Source organism: Micromonas pusilla (assembly GCF_000151265.4).
Source record: "Micromonas pusilla CCMP1545 genomic scaffold MICPUCscaffold_2, whole genome shotgun sequence".
NCBI lineage: Eukaryota > Viridiplantae > Chlorophyta > Mamiellophyceae > Mamiellales > Mamiellaceae > Micromonas > Micromonas pusilla.
Window position 1 is genome coordinate 296,331 of NW_003315883.1, and position 10,521 is coordinate 306,851.

The 10,521-nt window shown below is 63.8% G+C and overlaps 4 protein-coding genes across 4 annotated transcripts in view; 1 reads left to right on the forward strand and 3 right to left on the reverse strand.

Moving 5' to 3' along the window:
• MICPUCDRAFT_70844 (RNA binding protein) overlaps positions 1-2,360 on the reverse strand; it is a gene marked incomplete at its 5' end in the record, with an annotated part of 3,244 nt that extends 884 nt beyond the window's left edge. The window contains 5 exons of the mRNA XM_003056228.1: positions 149-463; positions 572-1,163; positions 1,381-1,698; positions 1,975-2,040; positions 2,296-2,360. Of these exons, the coding sequence (XP_003056274.1) occupies positions 149-463; positions 572-1,163; positions 1,381-1,698; positions 1,975-2,040; positions 2,296-2,360 (1,356 nt within the window). The remainder of the gene's footprint in view (positions 1-148; positions 464-571; positions 1,164-1,380; positions 1,699-1,974; positions 2,041-2,295) is intronic.
• A 256-nt stretch (positions 2,361-2,616) lies between these two features.
• On the reverse strand, positions 2,617-4,043 carry MICPUCDRAFT_55107 (uncharacterized protein). The gene is made up of 2 exons (XM_003056229.1): positions 3,236-4,043; positions 2,617-3,137 (listed from the first exon to the last, which is right to left on the reverse strand). Exons 1-2 carry the CDS (start codon positions 4,035-4,037, stop codon positions 2,689-2,691), a joined length of 1,251 nt encoding a protein of 416 aa, XP_003056275.1. The 5' UTR covers positions 4,038-4,043; the 3' UTR covers positions 2,617-2,688.
• Positions 4,044-4,244: 201 nt separating this feature from the next.
• Positions 4,245-7,679, forward strand: MICPUCDRAFT_46496 (uncharacterized protein; the record flags this gene model as incomplete). The annotated part of the gene is made up of 4 exons (XM_003055839.1): positions 4,245-4,714; positions 4,743-5,001; positions 5,383-6,247; positions 6,634-7,679. Exons 1-4 carry the CDS (start codon positions 4,287-4,289, stop codon positions 7,677-7,679), a joined length of 2,598 nt encoding a protein of 865 aa, XP_003055885.1. The 5' UTR covers positions 4,245-4,286.
• A 764-nt stretch (positions 7,680-8,443) lies between these two features.
• MICPUCDRAFT_38379 (uncharacterized protein) lies at positions 8,444-9,729 on the reverse strand (the record flags this gene model as incomplete). The annotated part of the gene is made up of 3 exons (XM_003056230.1): positions 8,444-8,854; positions 8,934-9,499; positions 9,648-9,729. 3 exons carry the CDS (start codon positions 9,727-9,729, stop codon positions 8,444-8,446), a joined length of 1,059 nt encoding a protein of 352 aa, XP_003056276.1.
• Positions 9,730-10,521: the final 792 nt, after the last annotated feature.

Genomic DNA, 10,521 nt, shown 5'->3' on the forward strand with positions numbered 1-10,521 from the left:
GTGACACAACATCTCGTGCTGGTAATTGCCCGGGTGGTACGCGATCGCGAGCGCGAGATCGCCCGTCCTCTCACCGCTCCGGTCGAGGTCTTGGACGTTGAACTCGCGAATCATAAACGCGCCGAACTCTCTCGTGCGCTTTCTAAACGTCTGTAAGACAGCATCTGCAGGAGAGGAAGCGCGCGGTTAGTGAAGCANGCGCGCCGCGAGGCATCGCGCCGCGAGGGGCGCGGGCGGCGCGCTCCCCCCCGGTAGTGGCGTCCTCGGCCTCAGCAACGCGAGTTGATGGCGCGCCGCCGGCGCCGCCGGCGAGCCCGGACGCGTTCGTCGCCCCCGCGGCGCCGCCGCCCGCGCCAGTCGCGCGTCTCACCGTCAGCGTCTTCTCGCCCATCTTCATCCCGTGCAAGCCCTGGCACGCGACGTCCGTCACCGCGTGGTCTTGGTACACGAAGAAGCCGTACCCCTTAGGGCCGTTCCATACAAAAACAGTTCTCCGGTCAGTTGAAAAGGGACGCGATCAAATGTTGAAACCGGACAATGGGTGAAAAACAAACTTTTGTATAGAACGCACCTTGCTGTTCCCCGTCTCTCGGTCCATCACGAGCATGAAGTGCTTCGTCGGTCCGAACGCCTCGACGAGCTCTTTCACCATGGGCTCGGTGAGGAAGTACGGCAAGCCGCCGACGAAGAGCCTGTTCGCGGTGTCCTCGGGGGAGAGATTGTTTTGGCCGCCGGCGGCGCCGCCGGCGCCGGCGCCGCCGGCGGCGCCGCCCGCGCCGGGGACGAGGCCGATGGCCGCGAGATCGAGGTCGGTCGACGGCGTCGACGGTCCCAGCGTCGCCGCGATCGCCGCGTTGTAATCGTTCGGTCGCCGCACGCGCAGCGACACGCCGTCGAACACGACGCCGTCCAGCGCGATCGCGTTCGACGTCTCCTCCACGGTTCGGAATTCGACGAAGGCGAATTTCTTCTCGTGGTTCATGTACACGTTGAGCACGGGCTCGACGCCGGCCGCGGCGGCGGTCTGCACGACGCCCCCGATCGCCGCGAGCGCGTTGGAAAAGAACGTCGCCGTGCTCGCCTCGTTCGCGGTCGCGGGGAGCCCGCCGACGTAGATGCGGCGCGCGTGTCGCGTCGCCTGCGTAGACGCCGGCGCGCCGGCGCTGAGGGTCGTTCCATCGTTCAAAGCGACGGCGGGGTGGAGTTGAAAGGCGTCAGTTGAAGAAGTTTAGGGAAAGGCGTCGAGGTGTGTCGGGTTCGAAACCAGCGAGGGGTACGTAGTGGGCGGAAAGAAACGACCGCCGCGCCGGGAGATAAAGTCCGTCCTCGAGGAACGGCGCGCGCCGCGCCGACGCGGGGACCGGCGTCGTGAATAATAACGGGACGGGGACGCGCCTCATCCCGCCCACGCCCCCCAACCCGCCGGCGCTCATCCCGCCGATCATCCCCGGGAGGATCCCCATCCCCGGGGGCAGCCCGATACCTCCCGCGCCGCTCATCATCGCCGCCGCTCCGCCGGGAGCGGCTCCCCCCGCCGCGCCCCGCAGCTGCTGCTCCGGCGCGACGCCGACGCCGCCGCCGGGGAGGGGCACGCCGAGCACGCCGGGGGGGGGCTGGTCGAAGCCGGTGGCGCGGCGGCGGCGACGCGGCGGCGGCGTGGCGGACCGCGACCGCGACCGCGAGCGGCTCGGCGAGCGCCTGCGAGGAGGAGGAGGAGGAGGCGGCGGCGGCGGCGGCGGCGGCGGCGGGGTGGGGGGTGTTGTTCAGGGCGGCTGACGACGGATCGACCGGGGGGTCGGATGGATCCGAGCGCGAATCGATTTTGGGTTCGTGGGTTGGCGAAAGTCCTTAAGGATCGGCGTTCACCGCGCGAACGCGGTCGTATGGGGACCAGTGTACGCGACGCGACGCGACGCGATTCGATTCGATCTCGATTCGATCTCGATTCCGGGATTCGAACGATCGGACGCGCACCGTCGTCTGCGGTCGTCTCTTCGGTCTCCGCCGCGATCGCGGCTTCGGCTGTCGCGGCGACGTCCCCTGCGCGAGGAGCGAGCGGGGAGAGGCGCGTCAGGCGTGGCGAGGCGGGAGGGAGGAACGAACGAATGAATCGGCGGCGTCCGCGGACGGCGCCGGGAGAGAAAGTCCTTAAGGATCGGCGTTCACAACGCGAACGCGGTCGTATGGGGACCAGTGTGAATGGGGCGGATCGAGCGCGCGGGCGCGGGGGGACCCGGGGACCCGATCCGTCCCTCGCGGGCGATCGCGACGCCGCGCGCGGATCGAGCGACGCACCGGTCGTATCTGTCGTCGTCGCGGCCGCGGGCGTCGCCCTCGGAGGGCCTCGCGCGGTCCGACATCGTCCTCCCCGTCGCGACGTGCCCGCTTCTGCGCGACCGCGAGCGAATCGATCGGTCCTTCTCCGCTGAGAGCTCTCGCGGAGAATTGTCGGTCGGTTTGAGTACGTAGGCGTGCGCGTCTTTCAAAAGAAGCAAAGTGCTTTCGGCAGTCGGGATTGAAACTGGCGGATTCCACGGTGAACGGGGCTCGAGTCTTTCGGGCTGACCCCGCGCTTAATACAACTTTTTCCGACTATTTGTCCACACGGGTACACGTATTAACGTGTGTAGATATTATTACACAAAAACTGAGCTCTAACCCATCCCGTATTAACGTACACGTACACCTTCACAACCCGAGCTCCTTCACGGTCGTCTTCGTCCGCCCCGGGATCTCCGCGAGCGACACGTTTTTGTAGTACCCACCGCTCGTACGTTCCGCGTTCGGGTACCAATTCAGGATCATCGTCCGCAAATCCGATTCGCTGAGGACATCCACGTCAGCATACTCCGCGTGCGCGCGGCGAAACGCGGAGGAAATCTCAGTGACGTGGCACCTCCCCGCGCGTCGCAGCCGCGCGTCCGCGAAGGCGCGAAAATCCTCGTACTGCGCCTCAAGCGTCCTCAACTCCTCGCGCGTGTACCGCGTCGGCGACCCGAGCTCGGCGACGAACGACAACATCGCGAATCCGATCCCCGCGGAGAGGCCCCAGTTCTCCTCGCCCGCGAACATGGTATCGAAACCGTACGTCACCGCGCATCCGCACGCGGCGAAAAAGACGACGATCGCGAGCCGCTCTGAGGGTCGTTCCATATGTTCATCGGGTCAGTTGAAAGGAGACGCGATCAAGTGTTGAAACCGAGCGATGGGTGGAAAACGTTTGGGTAGAACGCACCCGTCGCCGACGCCGACTCCCACGCGTCGACGTTCTCGCCGCCGGCGCTCTCGCTCTCGTTCTTCTCCGAGCGCGTCGCGGACGTATCGTTCGTCCTGTAGCGCGCGATCGGGCTCCGTCGAAGCAGCCAGTCGCTCGGCCGCTCCGTGTCCGTCCTGCCGAGAAACACGAGAAGAATCTGCAAAGGCGACTTGAAGAAGAGGCCGAAGGACCAAAGGCACGCGGCGACGACCGATCCGGGCGCGAGCGCGTCGATCCCGCCGCCGACGCCGCCGAGTCCGAGTCCGAGTCCGAGTCCGCCGTCGACGTCCCAGTCGTCCGCGCCGCCGCCGCCAAAGTACGCCGCGTCGTCGACGTGCGCGACCGCGAGAGCCACGATCGACGTGAGCGTCGTCGCGGAGAGCGCGAGCGCGGCCCACGTGGACGCCGCGTCGCCGAGCGCGCGCGACGCGAGGCGCGCGGGGCGGCGCGGGACGAGGTCGGGGCGCGCGTCGTCGTCGTCGTCGTCGCCGCGCGCGCGCGCGACGACGACGACGCGCGGCGGCGGCGCGCGAGGCGACGCTACGAGAGCGACGCGGTCGCGCGGGAGACGACGCGCGCGGCGCGACGACGACGACGACGACGACGACGACGACGACGACGCGAGCGACGCGACGCGCGCGACGACGGCGCGACGGCGCGGCGGGACCGCGCGCGCGCGCGGGGCGACGTCGGCGGCGCGGCGTCGTGACGCGCGCGCCGCCGCGCGGACGGGAGCGGCGCGACGCGCGGTCGCGCGCGCGGGCGCGGTCGTCGTCGCCATCGCGCGCGCGGAGGAGTCCGCGGAACACAGCGAGCGGAACCGACGGAGAGAGCGCGCCGCCCGATCGAAACAGGCTCGAAACTCTCCCGATCACGTCGGATTTTTTTTGTGCGCGAAAGGTCGCGCGGCACGTGCACGGAGACTTGAAATAACACACACACACGTGTGCGGGGCATGTCGAGGGTTTACACACACACACACACACACACACACATTCCGACTTGGACGTCTTCTTCCTTGATCGCCGCCATGGCTCGTCACGCGAACGCCGGCGTCGACGTCGTCGTCGAGCGGGACGACGTCGATCGGAACCCGCGCCCCGGCGCGGTCTCCGACGCGCGCGCGCAGCGATCGTACATTCGCAAGAAGTTTGACCTCTCTCAAAATCCCGGCCGCAAGCCCGGCATCCTCACGTCCGCGCTCGCGAACGCGCACTCGGAGAGACAGATGATCTTCTTCTTCCTCTTGCACTTCGTCGCGACGATGATCGTGTGGCAGCACCACATGTATTTCAAGTTCCGTCAGCGAGCGGCCGTCGTCCCCGAGGGCGCGAACCTCTACTGGTGGAAGCGCCTCGTCCCTCCGGTCGAGTTCGGCACGATGCACGCCATGCTGTTACAGCTGGCGCTCATACCGATGACGATGGCGCGGCACACGATCGCGACGTTGTCCGCGACGTCGCTCGCGCGATTCGTTCCGTTCCAGCACACGAATGCACATTCACCTCGGATACGTCATGGTGTTGTTCGTGTTCTTGAGCACCGTGCTCTTCTTCGTGTTTTTCGGTCAAGGGTGCGTGGACCAGCGAAGCGGCAAAGAGCCGCTCGTGAAGGGCAAAGAGTCGTTCTGCGACTCCATGAAATCGGAGATCATGCTCACGGGCTACGGCCTCTTCGCCGCGTTCGGAATCATGGGCGTGACGAGCTACTTGAGAGACAAGATGAAGTACGAGCTGTTCTACGCGGTGCGAGAGGCGACTCGACCGACCGTCCGTCGAGATTGCTTCCCATACGACCGCGTGGTGAACGCCGTTCCTTAAGGACTTTTCCCGTCGTCGCTCTTCACCCACGCCTCCCTATCGACAACCGTCCGTCGACCCGCGCGACATCCCGCGTTTTTTTTTCGGTTACTCACGCGCGGAGGATCGATTCGGACTCGTTCCGCCGCCGACACGCGAACTCCGTCGACCGACCCGACCCGACCCGACCGACGCGCGAGCGCGCACGCTTCGTTTCTCGTTCGTTTCGCGCGCGGCGCGGCGCGGCGCCCACATATCCGACGAGATGCGCTGAACACCCTGAACGCCCGCCGACGTCGACGTCGCCCGCCCCGCTCCCCCGCGCAGATTCATCACGTCTTCCTCGCGTTGTACGCCATCGCCGTCGCGCACACAATCGACAACATGGCGCGCCGAGGTCAGGACCGGTCGCAAAACTTTAAGTGGTTCGCGGGGACGTTGACGTGGTACATCGCGGATAGGGTGTTCATGTGGACGCAGATCAAGCGAATGAAGGTGGTGGAGTGGCGAGCGAAGAGCACCGTGAGCCTCGCGCGAGAGCACCCCGCGGGCGACGGCGCGGCGAGATCGAAATCGGCCGCCGCCGCCGATTCGAATTTCGACTTCGACGTCGTGTCGCACTGCATCGGGACGTCGCGCGAGGACGACGGCAAGATGATCCACCTTCGCGTGCGACGACCCCCGGAGTGGACGTTTCGCGCGGGCCAGTACGCGTACCTAAAGATACCGGAGATCGACCTCTCGTGGCACCCGTTTTCCATCGCGAGCGCGCCCAACGAAGACACGCTGGACTTTTACATCGAGGTGGCGCACAGGACGAAGGACTGCTGGACGGAGCGGCTATGGAACCTCGCGCACGCGGACCCGAAGTGCGAGCGGACGCGCGAGGGCGGGATCCTCGTGCAAGGCCCGTACGGCGCCGCGGCGAGGCACTTCTCCGAGTACGAAAAAGTCGTCGGCATCGGAGCCGGATTCGGCGTCGTGCCGATGATGAGCCTCATGAAGCATCACTACCTCGAGCTGTTCGCGATGGACCGCGCGCATCACGAGAGACGACTCGCGGCGCTCGCGAACAAGTGCAGAGAGCTGTACTACGCGACGGATCGCGCGCACGTCACGTTGTGGCGGATGTTTTCGCGGTGCCTCCCGAGCTTCACGCGGAACCCGCGCGGAGAAGAGGAACTCGAGAAGAGTTGGACCGCGGACGAGCTCACGGAGGGCGCGAAGCGGCACCTCAGGCGCGTTCTATCTTACACTGGTCCCCATACGACGACCGCGTTCGCGCGGCGCACGCCGTTCCTTGAGGACTTTTCCCGGCCGGCGTGACTCTCCGCCCGTCCCTCGCTTTCGATCCCGACACACTGCGACGCCTTTCAACTCCATCCCTGACGCCATTCAACTCCATCCCTGACGCCATTCAACTCCGACTGACGCCTTTGAACTTCACCCTGACGTCCGTCGCTTCGCACGGAACGACCCTCAGACGATTCCAACTTCGCTACCGCGCGAAACGCCTCGACGAGGCCAGGGCGACGGGCGAGATGAACGCGACCGCGAGACAAGTGATCCGTTCCGAAGAGCGCGCGACGCGTCACAACTCGCGCGCGGTGGCGTATCTGATCCCGCCTCTGCTCGATTTCACCGCCGCGCTGCTCGCGGTGTCGTGGAGCGAGTTGGACAGGAACCGCGCGGCGATCACGCCGGCGATGTCCACCGTCTTGATGACCCTGACCGCGGTGTGCATCTCTCTCCACGCGCTGTACTGGTTCGCGAACGTCTCGTATCGATCGAAGTGGTTCTACGCGGACGTGATCGTGATCGCCGTCGGATGGTTCGTCTGGAGCGAGTGGCGTCGACTAGACGCGTTCGGGCGTTTCGACGACATGAACCGAAACGCGTTCGTCGCGCTCTCCGTGTATCGCTTCCTCAGGCTCTGGGTGCACGGCGCGCTCTTCACGGCGGATCCCGCGACGAGGGACTTGCGCACGCGCGCCATTCGAGCGATCGGAGGATCGAGCGCGGTCCTTCCCTCTCGGCTGGAGACGGTTTTCGTGACGCGCAGGCGCGTTCCGAGCGCACGTTTTTCACCCGCCGCGCTGCTCGCTTTCAACATTACATTCGATCGCGTGGGTCCCTCCCTTTCGACTGACCGACGAACGAACTTTCTTCGCGACCGACGCGCACTTCACCGCAGCGCTCCCTTCGCGATGATGGTGTGGGACGACCTCGAAAAGTGGTGGTTCACGCTCGAGCGGAAGATAGGCGCGAAGTCCGCGGAAAAGTTCGCCGGCGTCCGCGTGTTTTGCACGGACCGCGACCCCAAGGCGGTGAAACTCCTCGTGGACTACGCCGCCGGCACGAGACTCGCGGAGACGGGAGCGCTCGTCACCGAGAGACCTCACTTTGAAAAGCTCTTCGTGGACTCCGCGACGCGCGGCGACGATCGCGCGGCGCTCGTCGGCCTCGGGGCGGTGGCCACGCGAACGCTCGTGACGTATTGCGGCGGCCGCGACTTGGGGAAGAAGATCGACCGCGGCCGCATCAAGGTGTTGAAAAGCGTCGACCCGGACGAGGATCACGCGATCGGCGTTCGCGTGCACTCCGACCTCCAGGTGATCAATTGAACGGCGAGCGAGGGGAAGAGACGAACCGAACGGGTAAAAACCTACGGGGAAAAACATTTGGAACGGCGAGGGAAAGAGACGACGGGAAAGAAAAATGCTTAAAAAAGAAAAACATTTGGAACGGCGAGGGAAAGAGACGACGGGAAAGAAAAATGCTTAAAAAAGAAAAACATTTGGAACGGCGAGGGAAAGAGACGACGGGAAAGAAAAATGCTCGGCCGCGAGGCGGAACGGACGGGGTGTCTGCGACGACCTCCTCCCGACGGAGGTAAGTCGTCGACGCGACGCCCCAGAAGAAGCCGCCCGGGGCTCTGACGAGCTTCCTATATATTTTGCAAAGTTATGGTTGTGTATTGAGGGTGAATATTGTGAATATTTCCATTGTTAATTTATAAGATAAAAAGGTACAACATCGCGCGCATCCAAATTCTACACCGTGTATGGGTCGTGAGACGTGCGTTGGGCTACACGCACGTCAGCGAGAGGATGCGAGGCGAAGCGAACACCCCCGGAGCAGGAGCACTCGTCTTCACTCAACCGCGTTAAGGGGTGTTCGCGTTGTACAGCGAGAGCTAGATAAACTGACTTACAGTCAGTCACTACGCAACCTTTCTCAAAAAAAAAATTTACAGGTAAAAGATAATTACGAGAACACGTGTAAAAGCACCCGATCAGGGCAGTCCGACTTCCGAGAAGACGCGTCGTTCGCGCTCTCTCTGACTCAAAGCGCGCGCGCGCCGGTCGTCGTCGTCGTCGCCGCGTCGTCAGCCGAAGACGGCGAAAAATTTGGCGTAGCGTCCGCGGCCCGTCTCGTGATGCCACACGTGCTCTCTGCTCCCAATGAAAACGTTTCCGGGGATCAAGTTGCAGAGATCCCACGGCAAGTCGTACCCGGAGTGAATCGCGCAGAGCAGCGCGACGATCACGACGTTGTACACCGCGCGCGAGAGCGGGTGCGCGCGCGTGATGTTCACCGCGATGACGGAACACGCCACGTCGACGACTTCCTCCGCCGCGCTCAGCCGAAAGACGTCGCGCGCGCGGACGTCGGCGTTGGCGTGGTGCTTCGCGTGCGTCGGGGTCGGCGGGGTCGAGGCGGGGCGGAGTCGAAAGGCGTCAGGGGTGGAGTCGAAAGGCGTCGAGGTGTGTCGGGATCGAAACCAAACCGTAAAGTCCTCGAGGATCGGCGCGCACCGCGCGAACGGGGCCGTGTGGGGACCAGTGTGCGTGAGGGTGAATATATATACTTCGTACCTTGGCGTGCACGCGTCGAAACACCGCCGGGTGTCGATGCATCGCGCGGTGAGTCGCGGAGAAGAGCGCGTCGTACACCGCTAGGGACGCGACGACGTCGAGCGCGAGCCGACACGTCGAGGGGGGCGCCACCGGCAGCGCGCGGCGCGGATAGAGCCAGTCGAAGACCAGGAGCGGGACGAGATAGAGCGCGAACTCCTGGAACCCGTCGCGCGTGCGAAAGTCGGGGGTCCAGATCTCCCTCGAGCGCGCTTCGTGCGTCTCGCCGCCCTCGCCTTCGCCTTCGCCTTCGCGGTCGCCTTCGCGGCGCGTCTTCGTCTTCCGCGCGCGGTCGCGGTCGCGGTCGCGCTCGCGGCGCGCCGCGACGGGAATCGGCTGCAGTCGATACGCGCGGAGCGGGCACGACGCGCATTCGTCGAGCGCCCAATACGTCAGCAGACAGAGCGTGAACGTCGTCAACACGAGCGCGGGCTCGAAGGAGTCCCATCGCACGAACGCGGTGTCTCTCGCGCGCGACCAGAAGGACGCGATGGCGGCGTCGACTTTTTCGAGGCGCGCGAACGTCGCTGCGGGAGGAGGGCGGAGGCGGAGGCGGAGGATGATGAGGATGATGAGGAGGATGGGGGGGGAGGCGGCGCGAGGCGCGAGCGAATGAACGACTGATGAAAAGAATGTCAGCGACGACGCGAAATCGCGAACGCGGGGGGCGCGCACCGACGAGAACGGCGCCCGCGACCGCGCGGCACGCGCGCACGCTCCGCTGAAACCCTGGAGGGTGGGGCGCGAGCGTCGACATCGCGCGGACCGTGGGCCGCGCGGAAGTGGTACTTCCGGCGGGTGAACACCGACGCGGCACTTTTGGCCGAGTATCGCGTACGGAAAGTGCGAAAGTACAGTTAATAAGGTCACGCTCCGCTAATTAAATTTCCCGTGCCAAAAGTACGAAATTGAGACCGAATACGCATACAAATTGCAAAAACGTACGAAAGTACTTTTGTACTTAAAGTACTTTCGTACGCGCCTAGTGCAAAAACGTACTTTCGTACGCGCCTACGCGCCGTCGCTGCGCGGATTGATTTGAATCTTCGTCACGATGTTGTCTATCAAGTTGATGATGCCCTCACAAAGTTTCGTGATTTAATGAGGTCGGAAAAATTTGTTTTCCGACCCCTAAGGAGCCTTTTTTAAATAAGTCGCTGAGGGGTCCGAAAACCGTTTTCTCGGCCTCCTAAAATCGTGAAACTTTGAGAAAGACATCGGCTGCGTGCTGAACAACATCGTGACGAAGTCTCAAATCGATTATCGCCGCGACGGCGCGTGTGCTCGCGCAAAGGTACGATTTTTGCGATTTGGACGAGAATTGGGTTTCAATTTCGTACTTTTGGCACGGGAAATTTAATTAGCGGAGCGTGACCTTAAGTACAGTCAACAATTAAGGTCACGCTCCGCTAATTAAATTTCCCGTGCCAAAAGTACGAAATTGAAACCGAATACGCATACAAATTGCAAAAACGTACGAAAGTACTTTACGAAAGTACTTTCGTACTTTCGTACGAAAGTACTTCCGCCGCGTCTAGCTCCTCGTTCG